The following is a 22,526-nucleotide window of genomic DNA, read 5'->3' as shown; positions in this document are numbered from 1 at the left end:
ACAGTTTACTTTAAAATGCTTTAATATAAGCTTTGTGTGTATGTGTTATTGAACTTTAATCTCACCCTGGAAGAAGGAAGGTCAGATAACATTTGAAGGCCCCCAAGCTGGTGGCTAGCTGGGTGCTTTAAATCCTGTCACCTGAATCTACAGCAGTGTTAATCTGCAGAAGGGATGTTAGTGATTTTTCATTAGTGAAAGGAGCTTGAAAGGTTCAGGGGTTGCCTAGAAAGATTTTTAGAGGCAATATGCTTGAACTAAGGTATAAGAATGTGACAGTTCTCGCAAGATCATGTCTTTTGATCGAGAACTCCCTTGCCCCCTGTCACCTTCCCCTGAACCCCACACATTTAAGACTGCTGCCTGATGCAATCAGGTCACCTAATCCTGCCTTCACAATATCACTGCTTCTGCTTTACTGTGACTCTTTCAGTCAAGTTGTATGTGGGATTATGAGAAGAATCTTCTCCAAGCTTTCCAAGGCCCTCTTTGCTAATATATATTTGTTCATGTGAGAGAACTGTTTTAGACTTGCTTTTATTGTAATACACGACCAGGTAGTGAGGTTATGCATGAGATATATAGCCTTACCTCCCAGTAGAGCTGGTGACTATCTACCAAATGAATCTGTGATGGGTGATTAAATTGGCCTAGTCTGCATTGGGTGGAAAGGAAACCAGAAGTTCATCTACCCGCATTCCATGGTGAGGGTCGTACTCAATCACTGAGCACTGCCCTTACGATAATGACAACTGAAGACCTTTTAATACCTTTTTACTGATCTTCGAGGGCTGGACAGAAAGCAATCCAGCCATTGTAAAGATCAAGGTCATCTTTTGGCACTGTTGTTCTTAAAATAGTTAACAATTTTATAACATTCTAATTAAATTTTAATTACACAGAAGCCTGATTGCTAATGATTGTTCAAGTTAAAAAAATGAAGGGTAATTAGAAAACTCAAGCATCAATCTGAGTGAAATTATAGCATACGAGAAACCTAAAAGTAAAACTATGTCAAATACATTTGGTGTTTCATGATAGGTCGATTTAAACAAATAAAACAACTTTGTTGAACATATTTTTTAATAAGATTATGTGTACATGGACAGCTGGGTACAGGGAAAACCCCCAAATTAACGTTTTAACAAATTACGGCTGTTACTAAAGATGATCTGCTTGGGTTTTAAGGAAATAGTCCAATAAATGAACAGTCTCTCATCTAATCTAGTAGATTAACCAATCTCTTTTAAATAAAACTAATACACTATGGTGGTAGAAGTTTACCTTTTTTAACATTCCACATAAAAACACGTGTTCCCTCTCCTTCAATATTTAGTTATTTGTAGCCTCTGAAATGATAAAATGATAAAATGAAGGTAAATGAAAGTGCAAGTTTGCACAGCTAAGCTCAGCAGCGAACACAAAGAGGAATGAAAAGCGAAAGCTGATGGACACCACGCAGATCGAGGACATCCATGAAGGTCTCCTGCAGTGTCCTGAGCGCCAAACACAGTCAACATTCCATCATTTTTTCATTGCTCTTAAACGAGCAAAACCAAATTCTTTTTTTTATTTAAAGAAATAGTAAATCTCTATTCCCCCCACATAATTTGTGACCAGGTAAGGCAAAGATAAGTCCCACCATCACTGGGGACAGCAGCAATACACAGACTTCGGAAATAGCCCTGAATCATCAGCAACATTCTCTCACAGTAACATAAGGGATAAACCTAATAAATCAAATCTGTAATATTGTCACATTATTCTAATTTATTCGATTAGTTTTTCTGGAAAAACTTCATAAATACATTATTTAAGAGGACAGTAAATTATTTTCTTGCTCTGAAAAAATAATGCTTTTTTTTTCACATTTAAAAACTGTTTAGTATGCTTTTGGAAAAGGAGATGCAAGAATGTGACAGTTGGGTTTGCAGAATGTCCATGTACAAGTTGCATTTACAAGAGTCTGGTGATCGGCCTATAATTTGCCTCTACAAATAGAGTTCTTTGCAATATTATTGAAACAAACAAGCTTAAACACCTCTCCTATTTACTCTACTCGTAGAGCAAAGAGGTAATTATTTTTCAAGTATTATATTGCAAAAGGTAAATGTTTGGTGCCAATTTTACCTGTTAGTTTTTAAAGACTGAAATATCTATGTGAAAAATCATGCCGAGTCAGACCATTTCTTTTACAGCCAAATGCTCTCATCTTTTAGAGAATGCAGAAAAATATTGATTTGCTAAGAAGGAGCACACTGGAAAAAAGCCATTTTAAAGTATTGAAGAACAAGGAACAATTCTTTTTCTCTATTGGCGAAATTATTAGAAAAGCTGTCCAGCCTGTTGTCTTTAGCTGGTTTTAATAAAGTCTTTTCAAAATGATGGTCAAGAAATCTTTAGAAAACTGGAGGAGGGGGGATGCTCCTTTATGGAAGGAATTCCATTAATTGTAGAAATTCTTATTAAATTTCTGCTTTGGTTCTTCAGAAGAAATGCTCATATAACTTCTACATTAGGAGACAGAAAAAAAGACAGATTAATAGAATATTCATCTAAAATCTTACTTAAAGAACACTACAGTAATATCTTACATTTCGAAAACCTTACCATGCTTTTAAGAATAGGCGATTTTATCAGGATCCACAATCTTATATTTAAGTGAATTTTACTATTAATAGGAAAACCCATGTCCTAAGTTAAGCTACTTAATTTACTTTTCTAAACTGCGTGCATCGAATGTCCTTTTCTTTGAGGTTAGAAACTTTGTACCCTCATTACCTGATGCTTCAGGCTCCAAACATACACTGGAAGTTAAATAAATGTTTGTCAATAAATAGTCACGGCCCTAAAAGAACACTTAGATCACTTAGGATTACAGACACTGGACTATGTTCCTTGAGAAGGTCTGGAAGGGTGGGCACAGAGAGAGAATGGAATGATAAGTCAAAAGGTGATTTAAGGCCTGGCAAGTGAAGCAGAAAGTCATCTGGATGTCCCTCCCCCCTCTGTGAATTTGCAACATGACAAAGTAGGAAGCTGCACTGGGACTGTTTCCACAAACGTGCAAGTGATCAGATTGTTCTCAAAGGCTTAAGAACCAGAATGTCAGACCTGGGATGGAATGTACAGCTTCCCGTTACAGTCTAGAAAAGTGGATCTCTAAAGTGAAGTTATACTCCCAAGGTCAGTACACTAGAGAAGCAGAAAAAACTAGCTTCATTTGGATAGGTGGTTCCACATGGCTTTTTCAGCCAGTTGAAGTGGAAAATATTTGTTTCAAGTTCACAGATGGACTCTAATAAGATAAAACAATTTGATTACAAATAATTCTTTACTGACTCCATTTAAACATGTTGAATTCGGCTAGCCGGTTCGTAATAGCATAAAGAGAGGCTGGCTCATACATGAAAGTGATCTGCTAGGAAAAGAGGTTGATAGAATTCAAAGAGGTTTGAAAAGAGATGAACCTGGGGTTATCCCACTTATTCTTGAGACTGATGGTTGCTGTTGAGTTGCTATGACCTCTAAGTTGGCCATTTCTGATGTTGCTCCTTATTTCTTTGGGTCCGATAAAGCTATTATTGTTCTTCTTGTACAAAGACTTCTCGTCAAGTGTGAGACCCAAACACAGGACATAAGAGAGTCTCTGGCAGTTTCAACAACAGCTACAGTCACTTAACAAGGGATGGAAGACCCGAGGCTCAGTGTGCTCCTAGTTTGGAATCTGGGTCCCATTACCTAAATCATAACTATCCTGTTACATGTGAAAAGGACGATAGTATATTATCCTGGTTGCTAAACCCAAACAAGAGAAAAATGGTGGGAGAACATGATGGCAGTCTTCGAATATCTGAAGCGCTGAGAGAGAAAGAGAGAATAAAAACCAAACAAAACATTTCTCCAGGGGGCAGAGCTAGGCTCAATGGTCCCTAAGTTGTGGTGAGGCATGAAGTGCTTGCCTTAACATAAAACATATTCTGACAGTGAGTGCTGCTGGGCAATGAGTGATGCTCTGTGAGGAGAGAGGCTCACAGACACCAGATAGGTGCCGCAGAGTGAATTTCCATAATTAGTGAGAGAATAGAAGGGGCCCTATAAGTTGCCCAATCCCACTCAAAATTCAGTTTCTATGATCCCAGCACAATCTTGTCCATGAGGCTTATTTGGTCCCTTGCAAGACAAAGTGTGTCACAGTCACACTGAAGAGAGTTCATTCCCTCTTGGGTGTCGCACATTTCTAACGATTACTGAAAGGAGTCTGAGGCAAGCTTACCTGCTGTCTGTTGTGTTTGAACACCATCTACCTGAGGCAGCGGCCCAAGCCCTTCACTGTCAAAGGCCAAAATCGGGTTCAAAGGAATTTCTGGGCTCTCATTGTTGGTGACATCTAATCTGGATGGTTTAGATCCAATGGGTAAGTTTATAATTTCTTCAAAATTTTCATTCTGAAGAGATACTCCATTTTCATTTGGTTGTTTTTCCAAATTAGGAGTACTGAAGAATTTGAAAAATCAAAATTAAATTGAATTAGTAATAAAACTGGAAAACATTTTTAGGACAACCAAAAACTTTTATTATTTTTAATTTTAATTTTTTCCAAAAATTTTTATAATAAATTTTACAACTTTACAATCAAAATGTTAGACTGGTTGACCATGCCATTACTAACAAAAATGTTCATTTCTGACACATTTGTATTTTAAATTCTTATTTTATAAAGTCTGTGTTTGATATAAATTTATTAAAGAGAAAATTTATCCATTAGAATAGATCATCATCAACAGTTCTACACACATTTAACGACTTCTACTGAAGGCATTTCCACATTCCTTTGTCTGACAAAGAGAAACCTTCACTTCAAAGATGAGGGGCTTATAGTTCGAGGTGATGGGGATGATTTGCACAAAGTCACAGAACTACTGACAGACAATCCAGACTGCAGACATGATTTCTAGATCTCTGGTCCTAAGCTGTTCTCGTCATGCCATTTATACACTCCCTAGCTATTCAAATTCTAGCCCTTCCTGGATATCTTCTGGCTTCCTAAAACACATGCATAATTCTACAGGTAACTTGTTCAAGACCAACTTTGTCATCTTTGCCCTTTAAATCTTCTGCTGACCCTACTTTGACTTTTATTGATCAATTCATGTTTAACATCTTGGATTTATTTTTGAGGTACATTTCACTGGCCATCAAATTCTTAATTTTCTACCTACAGTTTCTCTTAGATTGTCACTCTCTTTGTAGGCTCCATAGCCAAATTGGCAGTCCTTTACATTATGTTCATTATTAAGCTTTAAAATGCAGTAAAAACGATGCCTGTGTATCAAATGAATGCTAGATTAATTTTATTGTTCACTTTTTCTGATTGCAGCCATAAACATGTTTACACGCTTCATAATTTGTTCAGTGGTCAATGCATGTATCAAAAATGACCCTATTTGACAAAATTCTAGAGTTAAAATTGCCAAATGGAAAATGAAAAAGACTAAAAGTATAAAGCAAAAATTGTGAAGGTTTTAACTTCTAATACCCACTGATCATAAATTGAATGTTTAGCTATTGAAAGAAGTCTATGGAAAGAGACAGGCCAGAGATCAGAAAATTAGGTCCCTAGTGTCAATAATGCCAAATGCTTGAACTTTATTTAGCAAGTTTGTCTTTTTTCCATCTCCTTCCCAAATGATAAAATAAAACTAATGCGTAGTCAACATTTTCATTGTTTTTGAGGAGTCATTGCTTTCCCTATTAAGGAAATATTTACTTTCCCTAATCAATGAGAAGTTGTTGATTTTGTGGAATACAGTCTAAAGCATTTCTGATTTGAATATTTTGGTACATTTTTGTTAAGTATTAAAACGTCTCTTTTATTAAATAAATAAATAAATAAATAAATAAAGATGCCTGTCCTCAGGGATTGCAATGTACATTGGAAATATTATTTGTAAAAGTGCTGTGGAAAAAAAAAAAACCATAAACATATTATAAGACTCCGAGTATGATGGTGTTTATGCTGTTTCAACAGGGAGGGGAGAGGCCTGGCATCACAGCAGTCTGCACGAGCATGTGCACACATGCAAGAACACTTACCACCTGCCCTTCTAAGTGCTTGGGCCACCACACCCATCCTCCTGGTTTTTTCCCCCCAACACCAATGGGCTTTCTGTAACCAGAGAAACAGTTCTGGTTCTCATTCCAATGAAATTTTAAGAAGTTTTGGCAAAAGATAAAGAAGAAGAATGCACCTCCAAAGACCTCACTCATTTTCTTGGCCATCTCAGTTCCTAGCACCTTGTAGGCTGTATGTGCTAACAAGTCGTAACAGCAATGCCAACTCCAGGTCTGAGTCAACAGCTGACTTCATTTTCCCCTCCCACTCCTACCTGGCCACGCCACCCATTCTTACTTGTTAGCAAGCAGAGGTAACCAATCATTAAATGTTCTGGGGACACTGTGAACAGCAGAAACTATAAAACTGAAACTGAAATCACCGGGGTTAGGAATTATGGGTCTGTTGGGAATTATGGGTCTTATTCTCAGAATAAGAGCACCAGCTTTTGAATTCCCTTTCTTGGACTATACTCCAAGGTTGAAGCTGGATGCAAGACTGTGTACTTCACTTGGTCAGTGCAACATATATCCAGAGAAGGGGGCTGGAACCACGGTGGGAATCTGATAGTCCATTCTGCTTATTGTAGCCAGGATCTTAATTTTTCTTAATGTTTATTAAGTTATAACAAGTAATTTTAAAATTAAAAGTGATACATCTCTTCCTGTTTGAACCATAGGGGCTTGGGAATGTTATTTTCCATTAGGTAAAACTAAGTACAATGAATGATAAACTAAGATTTAAAGGAAAACCACTAGGTCAAACACCAAAATTACTACAAATTCCTTATTTAAGAGAAGAGAAACGCTATCGAAGAGACAGCTCCCTAGGGCTAAGAACAAGCATAAGATATCTTCTGGGTATTAAGAGGGTAAGATAGTAGCTTGTATACTCATGAGTTATTTAGCTTCCAGAATAGACAGAAATTCTCAACTGGGGGTGGGCAAATCTATCAGAATGATCCAAAAAGTTTAAAATAATTTCCTGCCCCATACCTTGTGTTCACATATTTATCCTCTGTTTCCTGTTCCAAAGCAAGTTTCCTATTTAAGAATAAATACTCTCCTTCATCTGTGGGCATTTCTCTTTACAAATACTCTCTCAAGAACCAAAAACAGCTTCTGGAAGTAAGAACCATTTTTGCTCGGGCTCATGTATTTCTCAACACCTTTAAAAGCTGGCCAGAATTTTGATCACTCCAATCTTCTTCAATTCTACCTACTGTTGCAGGGAGCCTGTCAGGCAAGGATAATGGCTTTCAGGTTTTAAAAGAATTGCACACCAAAGACTGAGAGCCAAAGAAACCACAGGGGTCAGATGCATCCCTCAGGCTAGGAGTAAGGTCCAGGCTGTTCCTAGTTTCTCTGCACCAGGAACTGCTGCTAGTAATACTGCTGCTAGGAAGACATTATCATATCTCTGGGGGTAAGCAGGGCGAACGTAACCCAGTTCACAGCACTCATTTATTTTTCTTGAAGAGAAGGCAAACCAATGTATAAGGTACTCAAGACATTAGGAAAAGTGAAACTAAAGATACTCATTCTAAGGAGTGGAGTTATCCAGTGAAAACGAACCCTGCCACAGTGCTTAGAGCATCTGTCGTGGTGGATTTTCCACAGAGTGACAATCACATTGAGTTTGTCGGAAGGGCCCTTGGGAGTCATGATTTAATTCAATTCATGATTTAATTCACAGCGGACAAGCTTGAGCCATCTTAATCTCTACATTGGGTGCATAGTATGGTATTTAATAAATATGTTAACTAATTATGAGAACTGTGGAATGCTTCATTAAACATAAAGCACTGATGTGAAAAACGATGACTTTGGCGAGTGATTTCAAGGTCAACTTGAAACTGGAAATAAAAATGAACATCAATGGATGTGACTTATTTGTAATTTTGAAGTCTTTAACAGGATTGAGGAGGCAAAACCATTTAAAAACTTGGGAAATGTTTATTCATGAATATGAAACTGTCTTAGGGAAGGATACTAAAGGTAGGTATAAACAGGTTCTTCACTAGATGGAAGAGAATGAATGGCAGAGAGCCTCGGGGATCAGTGCTAAGACTAGTTTAATAATAATGTGGAAGGTATGCAGGCTGAAAATTTTAAGTTTGCAAATAATATTTATTCTGGGAAATGAAAGTCATAAAAATAATCCCTTGAGGATAACAGGGAAAATCATTCAAATGCAGGCAAGGTAAAGCAGTGGGTTTAAAGAACTCTAAGGTGAACCAGCCTTAAAAGATGGAGAGCTATCAGTTACAATGGAGGTAACAGATCTTAGAATCACTGTAAACCGTTTCCTGGTGATACTGATTCTTTATGTTTTGGTTGTTAAAGAATAAAAAAAAGGTAAATAAAATGAGAGGCATAATAAGATAGGATACCAGATACAACACAAAAGCTTTTTCCTACAATATCGCACAGCAGCTACAACCCAGTGGAAACTGCACTTTAGAAGGATAAAGATAAATAACACCTAAAATGTGTATAGTACAACAGAGTTTTCAGACCTCCTTCACAGACACCATTTCATTGGACCTCCCAAAATCTTGTGAGGAAGGTACCTCCATGTGCAGATGAGAAAACTATGTCTCACCTAAGTAGGTTAAGTTCAGAGTCTCTGAACCTCTCAGAAATAAAACTAGGAAGCCAGCCTGGGACTTTTGGTTCTTAAGCTCTTCTCACTCAGCCCTGTACTCATGCTAAAGAATCTCTAGAGAAAGATGATGAAAATGACCAAAGAGCTGAAGAAAGAACTTTTTAAAAATAAGGTAATTAGGTAATTATTCCAGTCATTGATTTTTTTTGCCTCTCTGCTTCACATTCACCCTTCATTCCTTTTCTGTGAAATTGGATCTGGCCCCTTTTCCTAATTTTGCTTTGGGAGCTGGTACAATCCTAAGCTTTGTCAACAGAGGCTAATGAAGAGACATGACAAGAGCAGAGTTTGCATCCCAGTTTGGGTGTGCTTGCTCAGCAGGTTCCTGCAGCACGCGCTTGTGGCGTTCCCAGTGTCCGGCTCCTGCAGTGCACCGTGGCCAGCAGCTTCCCCCAGCACCCCTCTGGAGCAGATTTGTGGGAGTGCCTCTGGTGAAATACTGCCTGGTGGATGGCTTTCCAAGGCACTCTAAAGGATGGATTTCTGGAAATTTCTCTGCCATCCATACCCTTTTCAACAAGGTCTGGACTGAAGCCCTGGGGGACAGGATTCTTCCTGGGGTATGACCAGGGGTTGTGGCTCTTCTTTATATCTGTTATGCTTGTATTCTTTAGAGTTCTCTTTACACCTTACTAGCCAACCTCTTGTTACTTTGATCCCAAGTAATAGTTAATTATTCTTGATATTAAGCTTTCCTATTCAAATTAATCTGTGGTCTCTCTCTCTGGACCCTGACTGAGACAGTAAGCATAATTGGAATATTTAGTTTATAAGATGAAAACAGAAAGGGAATAGATACAAAATCCAGAAAATTATGAAAGGTATGGAAATTATAAAAAAGGGCTTATTCTCTAAAATCTAGTTTATGACAAGCATGGGTCCTAACTCTGAAACTGCAAAAAAATAGCTGTAACAGAAATAAAGGCATGTCTTTATGCACTTCTTTTGTAGAACTTGTTACTACAAGAGGTGATGCAAAAGTAAAAATATACATTGTTTGAAGATTAGTCTGGGTAAATTCAAGGAAAATAATTTAAAAATAAGTAAGAGAAGCTGAGTTTCTTAGGCTACCTATCACAAACTGTGTATCATGCATTAAACATCCCCTAAAGGCCAGAGTCATTCAAAAATGAATGGTGTCTCTCAAAAATGGGGTCCAATTCTCTATATGACTTTTTATAAATTTACATTTTTACTCTGATAAAAATTTTTAAAAATCAATAACAGTGTTGTCTCATCATCAATCTGGCTGACCACCACAAAGCTGAGTTTCATTCACTACATGATTTTAGAGTTCCATTTTGAATTTGTATTTCAGAGCATACTGATAAAGAGGCAGTACCAGCTTACATGACAAGGACTAACAACAAATGAACTAGGTTCAACTGGGTATATCAATATTGTGTTAGTGCCAAGTAAAAAAGCCAAGCGACATCACGGCACACTATATAGAGATCTGAGGTTTTAAAGCAGTTTAAATAGAGAAAACCAATGGGTGAAATGAATTATCAGCAACTCATGGTAACATAAGCATCCCTAATACAAAAGAGATCACTTAGTACCACATGTATATTGTCGACTTTAATTCCAGAAAATTATCATTCTTCACAATAAATGACTTGTTTAATTTGAATGTTCTTGGTCTAAGCAGCGTTATTTTTAACCTAAATTTGTGACTTGTTTTGGCTTTACAGATACATAAGAGCTATTGAAAGTTTAAACCTGTTTATATTTGTATAAATAATGAAAGTAAGGCTTGTTTAACTGTGTGAATCTGCTAGATTTATTTTTTTTCTTTTTTAGGGAGACACACTGGAGACAAAGGATTAAATTTGTTAGGGTCATTCTTGCATTATATCCTAATGTTTATATTTGATACTAATCTGAACCTGCTTATACTGTTAGGTGAATGAGTAGAAAAAGTCTATGTTTATATTTCTCCTAGTTGTTTGACAGGGATCATCTTACATGTATGACAAAGGACAATTCATTACTAGGATAAAGATGGACAATACCAGTAAGTTCATAGTAAAACTAGATAGTATAATTGAGCTATATTTTTAAGTTACAAACTGTGCTCTGTATGTAGAGAAGGCTAAAAGAAAATAGAATTTTATCATCTAAACCATTTTTAATAGTGAAATTATGTTTCAGATTCTCACATAATAATTACTTGGTGATTTACCACTGAAGACAGTCAGCTAATGTACAAGCTAATTTTATTGATCAGAAAGAATTATCAGTGGCTTAATAAGCCTTTTCCTCATCATAATAATGGGATTTGCTCTGTGGTGCTTATTCTTTCTTTCTAAAAGCCAAGGAACATCATAAATTATAGCAGTTGGGACTTTTTTATTTAAAAATCAAACTGTTAACTAAAAGAATAAAATATCATTTTATATATTAGGTAATTATGACAATAGATTTATTCAACATAATTGAAAGCTTATTAAGATCTTTCTTAGGGAAATTATTCTCTTTGGTATTACAGTGGGCAAAAAATAAAAAATAAAAAAATCCACTGTCTCAGAAAGATGTCAATAGGTATTTTATGACTTATGGACATCTTAGGTGTTCGTCTTAGGATAACTTATCTTTTCATTGCTCCCAATCGTGTTATAAAATATTCTATGGTGCGTTTTTATATTAAGAAAAAAATTAATTTGAGGACCCTCAATTCTCTGATGGTAACAAAGCCTCTGGCATTAGAGACTGGAAAACTCATGAAGTAATTAAGTAAATTCCGAAAATTAAAAAAAAAGTCATAGCTGAAATTTTTGAGCATTTTTACAAATATTTCTATAAGGTCTCTCTACGACCAGATTTTTAGGAACGGCTATGATTACTCTTATTTTTCATTTTTGAGAGTGCTCTTATGATGCTATAGATATAAATGCAAGGAAAGAGAAAGGTGATTTTTCTTCAACCCATTCTCTTTTCTTGACTATTGTTAGCGACTGTTTCATTCTTCAATAAGAAGACCTACTACTACTAGTCTAGCATAAGAAATATTGGTATCTAAATTACTTTTACTGTGGAACAAATCTGTGGCCCACTAAATATTATGGCAACAATATAGTTGTTACATACCATTAAAGGGTGTGAATATGGTCGAGATCACATTAAATATATACAGAAAAAGTAAATTATTCCTTGTAATTTTCTTTGTCACACAAAAATCTCATCAACATATTTAAAGACTCAAGAAAAAAGATAATTTCCCTTTCTCACAGTACAGAATTACTAGCTCTACTAAAAATTAATGAACCTAAATAAAAATAAATCTTAAAACTTTGAAATTCCATCAGGCTCAGAAAATTCTGGTGGGATTGGTGGGGTAAAAGAGAAGTATCTGCTCTAATGTGAGTCAGGAAAAAGGGCCCGATTGTTTAACTCACCTCTCCACAGTCACTTTTGATTGGTGTGAGGTAACCTCATGTGGGCTGGCTGCTGGTTCTCCATTTTCTGGAGAGTTCATCATACATGAAAGTGCAGACACCGCTGGACATAGCAAAGAAGATGGAACAAAGAATTATTACTCCTTTATTGTCAAACCCAAACCCCTGGAGCTAGAATGCCTGATTTATGCCCTGACTCTACTACTTACCAGCTGTGTGACCTTGGGCAAGTGACAAGCTTCCTGTACCTCTCAGTTTCCTCATAATAGTACCTACCTTATCGGCTACTGTGAGAATTAAAATGTTATCAACACATGCAAAGTACTTAGATTAGTGCCTAGCACATTGTAAGGGTGAAAAACCGTGTTATCATTTTTGCTTGTGCTAAGCTGACTCTCGACGAAAAGTATGTAATACTGAGAGCAAAGCAATTGATGGAGATAGCATCTGCTGAACATCTGATGCTGAATGTCTGTACTAAAAGATTTGGAACAAATCACCAAGAAATACCTTAAGAGATAAAACAATTATTTTTTCAAAACTCAGTTTTGTTCTAGTAACATTTAGAATGTTAGGGATTTCATGAACTGTACCTAACTGTGTCACCTTGTTATTCAATGCTCAATGTAAGAGTTCAGCTTAAGCCAACAATATTGATGGCTGATGCTGAAGTTTGGGACAGGATTACTAGGTCTTGTAAACCTTCATATAGGTCAGAGTTGCAGGGATATTTGTGGCAGTTTGTGGTTTTAGTTTAATGTGAGAGAATAACTGAAATAATTCCAAGGAAGTGTTATTTCACAGCCTGGCATAAATTCGATAAAACTGCCAGAGGTACAAAGTGTCTGATAACTGAAGCAAAGAAGTGATTGATAACTTTAAAGCTGCCCAAATTTGCAATGCTGGTAATAGGCTGCCTCTGAGAAGAATTCTAATAGGTTTGTGAACTCACTTGCCTACTTCCTATCTGTCTGCCTGTCTGCCTACCTGTGTGCCTGCCCTAGAATTCCCTTTGGAGCACTGGTAACACCATTCAGCCCTCAACCAGGTGCGGGACTAGGAGAGGAGAAATACTTGTTAGCCAGATAATCTTCAAGCCTCTTTTTGGTGGAATTAACTCAAACCAATTTTTTATTATGAGTATTGAAAAACATAAGTATGACAATTAACAAATTTCACCTTCTCTTTTGCCTTTGTTCATTCTTGCATTGAGATACAAAGAATACTGAAATAATTGATAGGGCAACAGTGGGGAGGGAAAAGATAAACAAGCAAATGACAACAAGGAGCCTGGCCATGCACACACTACAGCATCAGCCCTTCAAACAATCCTGAGCTGGTTGGTGCAACTGATACCCTGAAATGCTCATTCTGATTACTCACTGGGTGCTATGCCTACGTATAGCTGACCTAGTACAACATTCTTGGAGAGAACCTGCTAAAAATGCAACAGGGTTAATATGCAACCACTAGGGCTACTCTCCTAATAAACACAATTAAGACATCTTTAACAGAGCATGAAAACCCTGGTATAAAGGAATCACCATGTAGAGAAACTAGAATAGTCTCTATTGAAATAAAACCAAATTCCAAAATACACATATTTTACATTTTCAAACTCCTAGAGCTTACAGAGAATGACCTTTCGTAGAGAGCATTTCATCTGATGTTTACCCCAGTCTTTAAAAAACAAACAAAAAAACAAACAAAAAACAGAAACAGGTATTTCTTGTCCTTTCTTTTCACTGCAGATAAGGTAAGAGGACTACCTGCCAACTACCTGTATGTACAATCATGAAGACCACGTGAGATCAAGGAAAGAGCGGAATTAGAAGCCAGTGACTGGGACTCCAGCTGTGCATGCTGGGCCTGTCAATCTCTGTAGGGACCTTGCCTGTCTTGGTCACACTGAATCCTAGCACCTACACCAGGGCCTGGCACATGACAGGTCTCTGAAATGTTGACTCCAAGATAGAGCACCTCATATCTCATGAGGCTGCAGTGGAAAATTAAACAAGAAAATGTATTTAGGATGTCCCTGATACAAAAAGGGCGTTTAATAAATATTAACTGAATATTTACGAAATACGAAGGTTAATGTTATTTTTTACTTAAACTAAATCTGTTTTAAAATAACCAAGATATTAATCATCTATGTCCAAAGTCTATAACAAATTATCAACTTTCTAATGAAATCTCGATAGATTTTTAATTTTAAATCCATTCTGATGTCAGAAATAAAATAAATATACAAGTTGTCAAAATGTGTAAATTTAAATGAAATTTAATTTTATAAATGAAATTTTATGTTTATAATATATAGGCTCACACACACACACATATACCCACAGACATATACAAATATATATACATACAGATACATATAAGATGTAAAATGATTTAAGATATTAAGCACTCCATTAGAATATAAATAAATGTGAAACGAATCTGCCAAATATGTTAGAGTTTTACATAAGGGGAAAATCTGTGGACTAGCTCAGTGGTCCCCAATCTTTTTGGCACCACAGACAGGTGTTCCTATGAGAATCTAATGTCTGATGATCTGAGGTGGAGCTGAGGCGGTGATGCTAGCGCTGGGAAGCGGCTGCAAGTACAGAGGAAGCTTCACTCACTGGCCTGTTGCTCACCTCCTGCTGCGTGGCCCGGTTCCTAACAGGCCTCGGACCAGTACTGGTCCGAGCCCTGCGGGGTTGGGGACCCCTGGACTAGATGATGCACACCTAAGCTTCTTTGAATAAATAACACCTTTTTTTTTTTTTAAATTAATCAATGAATATCCTGACCTCTAGAAAGTCAATTCAAAAATTCTATATTTGAATTGATTTGAATTCTTTGAAATAAATACCTGTTCCTTCAGTGAGAGTCCCCTTGGCTATATCACCATTTCTCTGATCGACAGTTTTCTACCAAAGAAAAAAGGAAAATTACTTTTTAATGTTAAAGTTACAAGTGAAGTAAAGAAAAATAAAAGCCATTAAGAATAGTTAAAAATGACCCCATCTCAATACCTTATCTGTAGCTTCTGTTCTCCTGGTTCTTTTCATAATCTCCTCAAGTCGCTATAGAAAGGAAGAATTGAACAAATGGACTCTTTAAAGAAGCTAGCACGGCACACTGCACTTACTAAGCAAATAGCAGGTCATTAAAACATGTCTGTTATTTGGGGAAAATATAATAAGCACTGCTTTGTCTTAATTGGGGTTGTTCCAAAAAGTCAGAACTGCCTTAAATCACACAAACTGGAAGTAACTGTTTTTGGTGTAGGCCGAAATTAAAATAGTTATTTCTTTGGAGGAGATTATTAACACTGACAGCTACTTTAGTTTATCTGGAATGGGCAGAACACGTTTGTTTTCTGATGGCAATGAGCGAGTCTCTTGGTCTCTAGGAGGACTTAAGTCTAGAAGAATTAGAACAGTTAGTGTCCCAGGCTTCTGGGTCAGATGCTACTACCTTCTTTCTCTCCAGGCGCTCCTGTTCTTCTTTCTGGAAATGCTTCTCCCGTTCCTGCCGGACCCTCTCTGCTTCTTGACGAACACGAGCTTCTTCTTCTTTCTGAAAACAAGAAGTTGGCATCTGTTTTCTGCAAACTGGCTGGCTTGGCCTGCTGCCCCTAGGTCTAGGGGCGCCCAGAGGCAGAGGCAAAAGGGCAGATGGAGAACGTGCAGAAAATGAGACTAAGAGTAATTCTAACAACACGCTGCCGGTTTTCCTCTGCTGGTCGCAGATCCTACTTACTCAGCCAAGCAAGCGGCTGCACGGTGCTGCTTCCGCCGTGAGCCCAGGTGCGCTACCTGTTTCTGGAGGCGCTCCATCTCCTCCCGTTCCCGCCGCGCCTGCTCTTCCGCCTGGCACCGCAGCTGCTCCTCCCTCTCTCTGGCTTGCTCGGCTTCCAGCCGGCGGGATTCTTCCTCCCTGCGAGTTCTCTCTACGGCCACCTTTTGAGCCAATTCCTCTATCTTTTGTCTGGAAAAAGACCAAAACGAAAGATAAGGAGGGGAGTTCCTTGGAGAGAGGCTCGAGTTGGTGGTCATTGCCAGGGCGGTTTGTTCAGGGGTCTGGCAGAAAAGTCTCCACTGGATACATTCAATGTCATTCAGGACAAAATGTGAAGCCCTTTATTCTTCTCTCTCATCTTCCCAGCCTCATGTTGCCTTGTGGTGAACAGAAGCAAAATGTAATCGATAATATTTGGCAGAGAGCTTGGTTTTAAAAAGGAGCTGCAATTTACCTATCTTTAAAAGCAGAGATTTGTTTAATCCGATAACGTGACTATTTAGTAATGAATTTGAAGCCCTCCGCCACCTCTAAGAAAATCTTTGTAAATAAAGGTTATAAGTTTCTGTCACAGGAGCAGAAGAAAATGGCCCATATAAGCTCCCTGTTGGGACCAAGCTCCATGATCGCCGCCCAGCCCCGCGGCTGCCGCCCTTCACAAGGTGCGGCTCTGCTTATTTGAAGAACAATCATATTGACATCAGCCTTATTAGCCCCAGAAGAAGACTTAGCAAACTGTCTGGCAGACAATCGTAGGGGCACTTAACCCAGCTACCCTCTCAGAGGACTTCCATCTAGAAAGAGAAAACACAAATTTACTGAAATGACAATTAGAAAGATAACGAGGAAACAATGAGATGAAGAGATATGTTAAGTAAAAAATCAGATGGTACAATTGTACCTCTACTGTGGTTATAATTATGTACATATATATGTGTGTGTATTTATGTGTGTATATACACCCGCACACTATTCACAGAGACTGGAAAGGATTATCTAAAATGTACACAATTATTGAAAACTGATAAGATTATGGATAATTTTTTTTCTTCTTCACACCTTTCTCCATTAATGTCATTGTACTGTAATTATAATAAGAAAATGTGATTTTAAAAAATCACTTAGTGGTCAGAGGAACACCAGGTAAGAGTAATTCTGAAACAATTCCGAGTCCCTTCAGCTTCCTCTATGCTAGCACCTCTTCTCTCCTAGACTGAAGACTTAATCCAAGGGATCAAGGAATCGCGACGACATCACTTAGCAATGTTACTCCTTTACCTTTCGAGCTCTTCCCTCTCCCTCTTCTCCCTTTCCTCCTTTTCTCTCTGCTCTCGGGCCAGCCGCCTCTTCTCGGCTAGCAGCCTTGTGGCCTCTTCCGGGTCGGTGGTGCCTGCAGAGGTCTTGGGAGAAGCACTGGCGGTCACAGAGGATGATGGGGCTGGGACCGAGGCTGGAGTGGGGGCTGGGACTGGAGCTGGGGTCGAGTCTGGGGCCGGGGCTGGAGCAGCTGTACAAACAGGTACAAGGAGAAGACCAATTGGAAACAAAACCCAAAGAACAAAACGAAAACTAGCATTCCCCACACCCCAGGCCTAGAATTCATCATTATAAAAGAAAAGGGAATGTTTATTACTGTGTGTTCTCACGGTTTCACTGTATTCTATCTGTAACCAAGCAACAGATAACAAAAAGCTGTATGTGTAAGTGACACATTCAACAAAGCTGACGCTTCTCACCAAGTCTTATTTTAATACAAGCTAAATTAGTTAACAATATATATTGAATGTGCACTGAGTAGAGAGCCTCTGTGGATAGGTTCTGTGTAAGTTATACCCTGAGCAAAAACAAGGTGAGATCTTCCATTTGCCTTTCATTACATTTTAAATAATTCCTTTTCTTTAGTGGCTATTCATTACCAGAGGACTAAAGCCTTTCTAATACTATCCTCAGTGTCCATAACTCAGGCTGGGAAAATGACAATGAAGTCGTCCTTTTGTCTGTCCAGAGCTGTTTCCAGGTCTGAGATGGGAGGAGCCAAGAGCTTCATGGGAGCCGGCACTGGTACCCCTTACACATCCCAGGTTTCTACTGTCGGTCCTGGTGCCGATGTGCAGATGGGAGCAGAAGTTCTCTCACCGTATTCAGATTCAGGAAAATGACTTAGAGAGCTGGTGCAGGGAGCCCCACAGCAAGGTGCAACCTTTGGCCCCTGACCATTCCAGATCCTCCTGTTAAGATGAACATTTCTTCCGCTCCTGTGGATTTCTCTTTATGCTCAGGATGCTCTTTGGTCTTTCTCTTCTCCCTCTTTCCATGTGAACAGACACTGGACTCCTCTATTTTCTAGCAACATTATCATTTATTGAGAGTCATCTATTCTTTCTTTGCCCCTATCCTCTATCTTTAAATTAAGTCTTAAGGAGAAAACGTTTAAATAAAGTCGATTTTTAACAAGAAATATTGAATTCTTAGTTACAGGTGATTTTAAACTTCTAAATAGCATTTGTAGCCTGGCAGAGATGTGATCCACTGGCTCTCTTGGAAGAAATTCTGACCTTTCTCAAGCACACAGGCTAAACCAGTGTCCTTACATTCCAATACACATAGGAATAGGGTAAGAACTGGGTGCTCTGTATTTTATCTGGCAATCCTACACAGGAGTCAACTGACGAGCTTAGGATCCTTCAGAGTTCTCGGATCCACCACATATTCTGATTCAGTAGGTCTGCAGTAGGGCTAGGGTTCTGCAGTTTGAAACATCACAGGTGTGGTAGTTTAAAAATATTTCTATGAATTCTTTGAAAGTCCTTCCTTTAAATGGTGGAGACTAATCTCGTCCACTTGAGTTCAAGTTGAACCTAGGGATTTGTTTCCAATGACTAAGAATATGACAGAAATTGTGACTTCTATGTGTGTGGCTTCTGAGACTGGGCATAAAAGATACTGTGGATTCCTCATGATTCTCTCTCCCAGATCACTCACTCTGGGGGAAGCCAGCAGAGCAAGAAGACAGATTGTGAGGACATCAAGCAACCCTATGGAGAGGTTCACATGTCATGAAACCAAGGCCACCTGCCAAAAGCCATGTGCATGAGCCATCCTCCAACAACCCCGCTAAACGGCTCCCAAATTCATAACTCAAGACTCCGTGTGATATAATAACTGTTTGCTGTTGTTTTAAGTAGCAAAGTTTCAGGATACTTTATAACATAGTAATAGATAATACAAGTGATTCTGAGGCAGATGCTCTGAACACCACATTTGGTGAAATAAGTGGATTCAGAAACATAATCAAATTAATATGCTGTGGCTCCAACAATAAACTTTTGATGTCTGATTCTAATTTCTTTATACGTGAGAAAACTATACTTATGATAAAGTCCCGAAATTAGCCTCAGAGTAAAATTTCCAAGTCCCCAATAAGGTGGGGAAAATGAAAGCTAAGTAAAAGAAGCACAGGAGAAAGAGAGAGAGAGCAAGTAACCCACATTCTATCACGAGCCAGTTGATTCTTACCAGGGGCGGCCTCTGGTTCAACAAGTGTGCCCTCTTCAACTGTGGCTTCTTCTACCTTCACTAAAGGTGCTCTGCCCTTTAGTGAGGGCTCATTGGTGACTTTCTGAGGTTCCCTGTCAGGGCCTTTTCTCTCAGGTTCCACTCTAACTTCTCTCTTGACAGGGCGGATGTTGCCAGGCGACGGGGGCCGGACTTGAGCAGGGGCAGCTTTGACTGAACTGGAAGGCAAGGAAGGTGTCGGTCTGGGTGTGCCGGGCAAATGAGGAAAGGACTTGGATGGGAGCCTGGAACACAAAGGACGTAAAGAGAAGGGCACGTGTCAAAATAGGCTTGCCAGAATCTTCCTTCCCCAGGTCCCCTACCATGTAATTGTCCCAGAACAACAATATGGAAAAGGAAGGAAAATATTTAGCCTTGTGTTTTTGCCTTTTATGTGGCAAATGCAGACATATTCACTTTAGAGACTCATTCCAGTTCTTTTTTCTTTCCTTTAAGGCAAAATGTTATTCCCTAAGGCAAAGCCAAACCATGTGGGGAGAATAATTTCCTTTCAGAGGACAAAGGCTACTACTTCTCCAGCATGGGACAACCCAGCCAGCCTCTTATATTTCACTTACCAAAGTCGAGAAGAAGCAGGTGATCTGGCTTTGGGATTGGACGGAGACGCAGCCCTTCGGATGCTGGATGTGAGGTGGAAGGGTATGTTTTCTCTCTCCCTCTCTCTCTTATAGCCCTAAGTTCAGAGGAACACAATAATTAGATTTTTCCACGCATTGGACAACCACATGGGACTTCCTGGCAGGTGTACAGGTTGGTAATTATGCCTCTGGTAGATCAGTCCCTGGAGAGGAAGGCCCAGGGCTCTTTACGAGAGGTTGGAGTTAAGCGGTTTGGGTAGCTTTTCTTCCTTTTACTCAAAGCATTTTAATTTGGCTGAAGTCAGATCAAAGAGAGATCTGAATAGGAAAACAAGGAAGAGTGATTTGAGATGTGGAGGTTTGGGGAATGAATTTCATCATCTGTACTTGATAAGACAAATATGAGGGAATGAACCTATATAAACGTATTATCCTCAGATAATCTTTTTTTTTCCTTTAAAGTGCCATTGAACCAATTTTTCCTTTCCTAAAACTGGCCTCCCTTTAAATGACCTTATTTAAAGGGAGGGATAGGGATAGATTGGAGTAGGAATAGCAGGAGAGAAGCAGTTTGGAAAAATGTGTGTGAAATAATACTCTCACATGCAGGTAGATGTATTTACCCTCTCAGTTCTTTTTAATGCCCTTTCATCGGTCGAGTATCCAATCACCTATATGGGTACCACACATAAAAAGGTGCTCCTGATTCTCATCCTGTTCTGAGTAAATAGCTAGGGGTCTATACAATAATCTTTCTTGTTAACACTTTCCACAGGCTAAGTAAGGTGGGAAACATGCATCAAGCTTCTCATGTCCACAGCCTGGACAACGTACCAGCAAGACAAAGACTTTAATTTTACAATTAGAGTTAGATTTAGCATACGAATAACCCTCAAGAGAGACGATACAGGCTGATACTCCAAGGCAGCGCTATCCAACAGAACCTTTTATGATGATTAGAAAAATGTTCGAAAACTATCAGGTTGAATATGGTAGCCATAAGCCACATTTGGCTGTTTGAATTTAGTTCTAATTAAAATTAAATAAAATTAAAAATTAAATTCAGCCTCACAAAACATTCCAAGTGCTCAATAGAAGCCATTTAAACTTAGACCTAAATTCAAATTAAAATTGAAAAGTGAATTAAGAAAACAATGCCATTTATAATAGCATCAAAAAGAATAAAATATGTAGGAATAAACTTAACCAAGGAGGGAGAAGACTTATACACTAAAAACAAGAAGAAACTGCTGGAAGAAATTAAGGAAGACACAAATAAATGGGAAGACATCCTGTGTTCATAGATTGAAAGACTTATTATTGTAAGATGTTAATGCTACCCAAAGCAATCTACAGATTCCATGCAACCCCTATCAATATCCAATGTTACTTTTTTGTAGAAATAGAAAAATCCATCTTAAGTTCATATGGAACCTTGAGGGACTCTGAATAGCCAAAACAATCTTGAAAAAGAACAAAGTTGGAGATCTCGCACTTCCTGATTTCAAAACATACTACAAAACTACAGCAATCAAAACAGTGTGGAACATCCCAATAAATTTAATTAACGAAAAACAACAACAACAACAACAGTAGGGTACTAGCATAAAGAAAGAAATAGACCAGTGGAATAGAGAACCCAGAAACAAATCTTTGTGAGTATGTTCAAAAGATACTTGACATGGGTGCCAAAACCACTCAATGGGGAAAAGACAGTGTCTTCAACAAATGGTGCTAGGAAAAGTGGATATCCACATGTAAAGAATGTAGCTGGACCCTTACCTTACACCATATACAAAAATTAACTCATAATAAAGACCTAAATGTAAGATTTAAAACTACAAAATTCCTAGAAGAAAACATAGGGGAAGCTTCATGATGTTGGATTTGGTAATGATTTCTTGGATATGACACCAAAAGCACAGGAAGCAAAAGCAAAAACAGACAAATTAGACTACAACAAACTTAAAAATCCTATGTGACAAAAAAACACACAATCAATAGAGTAAGAAGGCAACCTATAGAATGGGAGAAAATATTTGCATATCATGTATCTGATAAGGGATTAATATCCAGAATATATAAACAACTCCTACAACTTAACAAAAATTAAAATTAAAAATTAAAAAAATAAAATACAATTAAAGATTAAGAATTAAAAATGGGCAAAGGAGTTGAATAGATATTACTCCAAAGGTGATATACGAATGGCCAACAAGTATATGAAAAGATGCTCAACATCACTGACAACCAACAAGCATATGAAAAGATGCTCAACATCACTGACAGTTAGAGAAATGCAAATCAAAACTGTAACCTAAACTCATTAGGATGGCTGCTATTAAAAAAAAACAAAAACAAAAACAAAAAACCGGAAAAACAAAAAAACCCGCA

General features: G+C 38.1%; 1 protein-coding gene across 1 annotated transcript in view; it reads right to left on the bottom strand.

The window, feature by feature from the left end:
• Nucleotides 1-1,065: 1,065 nt before the first annotated feature.
• The window catches only part of MAP7 (microtubule associated protein 7), a 90,532-nt gene continuing 69,071 nt past the window's right edge, over nucleotides 1,066-22,526 (bottom strand). Inside the window, exons 9-18 of the mRNA XM_015592126.2 lie at nucleotides 20,112-20,227; nucleotides 19,495-19,778; nucleotides 17,257-17,485; nucleotides 15,996-16,167; nucleotides 15,655-15,756; nucleotides 15,210-15,260; nucleotides 15,047-15,104; nucleotides 12,181-12,283; nucleotides 4,277-4,497; nucleotides 1,066-2,510 (exon numbers count right to left, since the gene is read on the bottom strand). Of these exons, the coding sequence (XP_015447612.1) occupies nucleotides 2,500-2,510; nucleotides 4,277-4,497; nucleotides 12,181-12,283; nucleotides 15,047-15,104; nucleotides 15,210-15,260; nucleotides 15,655-15,756; nucleotides 15,996-16,167; nucleotides 17,257-17,485; nucleotides 19,495-19,778; nucleotides 20,112-20,227 (1,347 nt within the window). The 3' untranslated portion in view covers nucleotides 1,066-2,499. The remainder of the gene's footprint in view (nucleotides 2,511-4,276; nucleotides 4,498-12,180; nucleotides 12,284-15,046; nucleotides 15,105-15,209; nucleotides 15,261-15,654; nucleotides 15,757-15,995; nucleotides 16,168-17,256; nucleotides 17,486-19,494; nucleotides 19,779-20,111; nucleotides 20,228-22,526) is intronic.

This window comes from Pteropus alecto, unplaced genomic scaffold, assembly GCF_000325575.1.
Source record: "Pteropus alecto unplaced genomic scaffold, ASM32557v1 scaffold185, whole genome shotgun sequence".
Classification (NCBI taxonomy): Eukaryota; Metazoa; Chordata; class Mammalia; order Chiroptera; family Pteropodidae; genus Pteropus; species Pteropus alecto.
The sequence above is the reverse complement of the archived record's forward strand: the minus strand, read 5'-3'. Positions and strand labels throughout refer to the sequence as shown.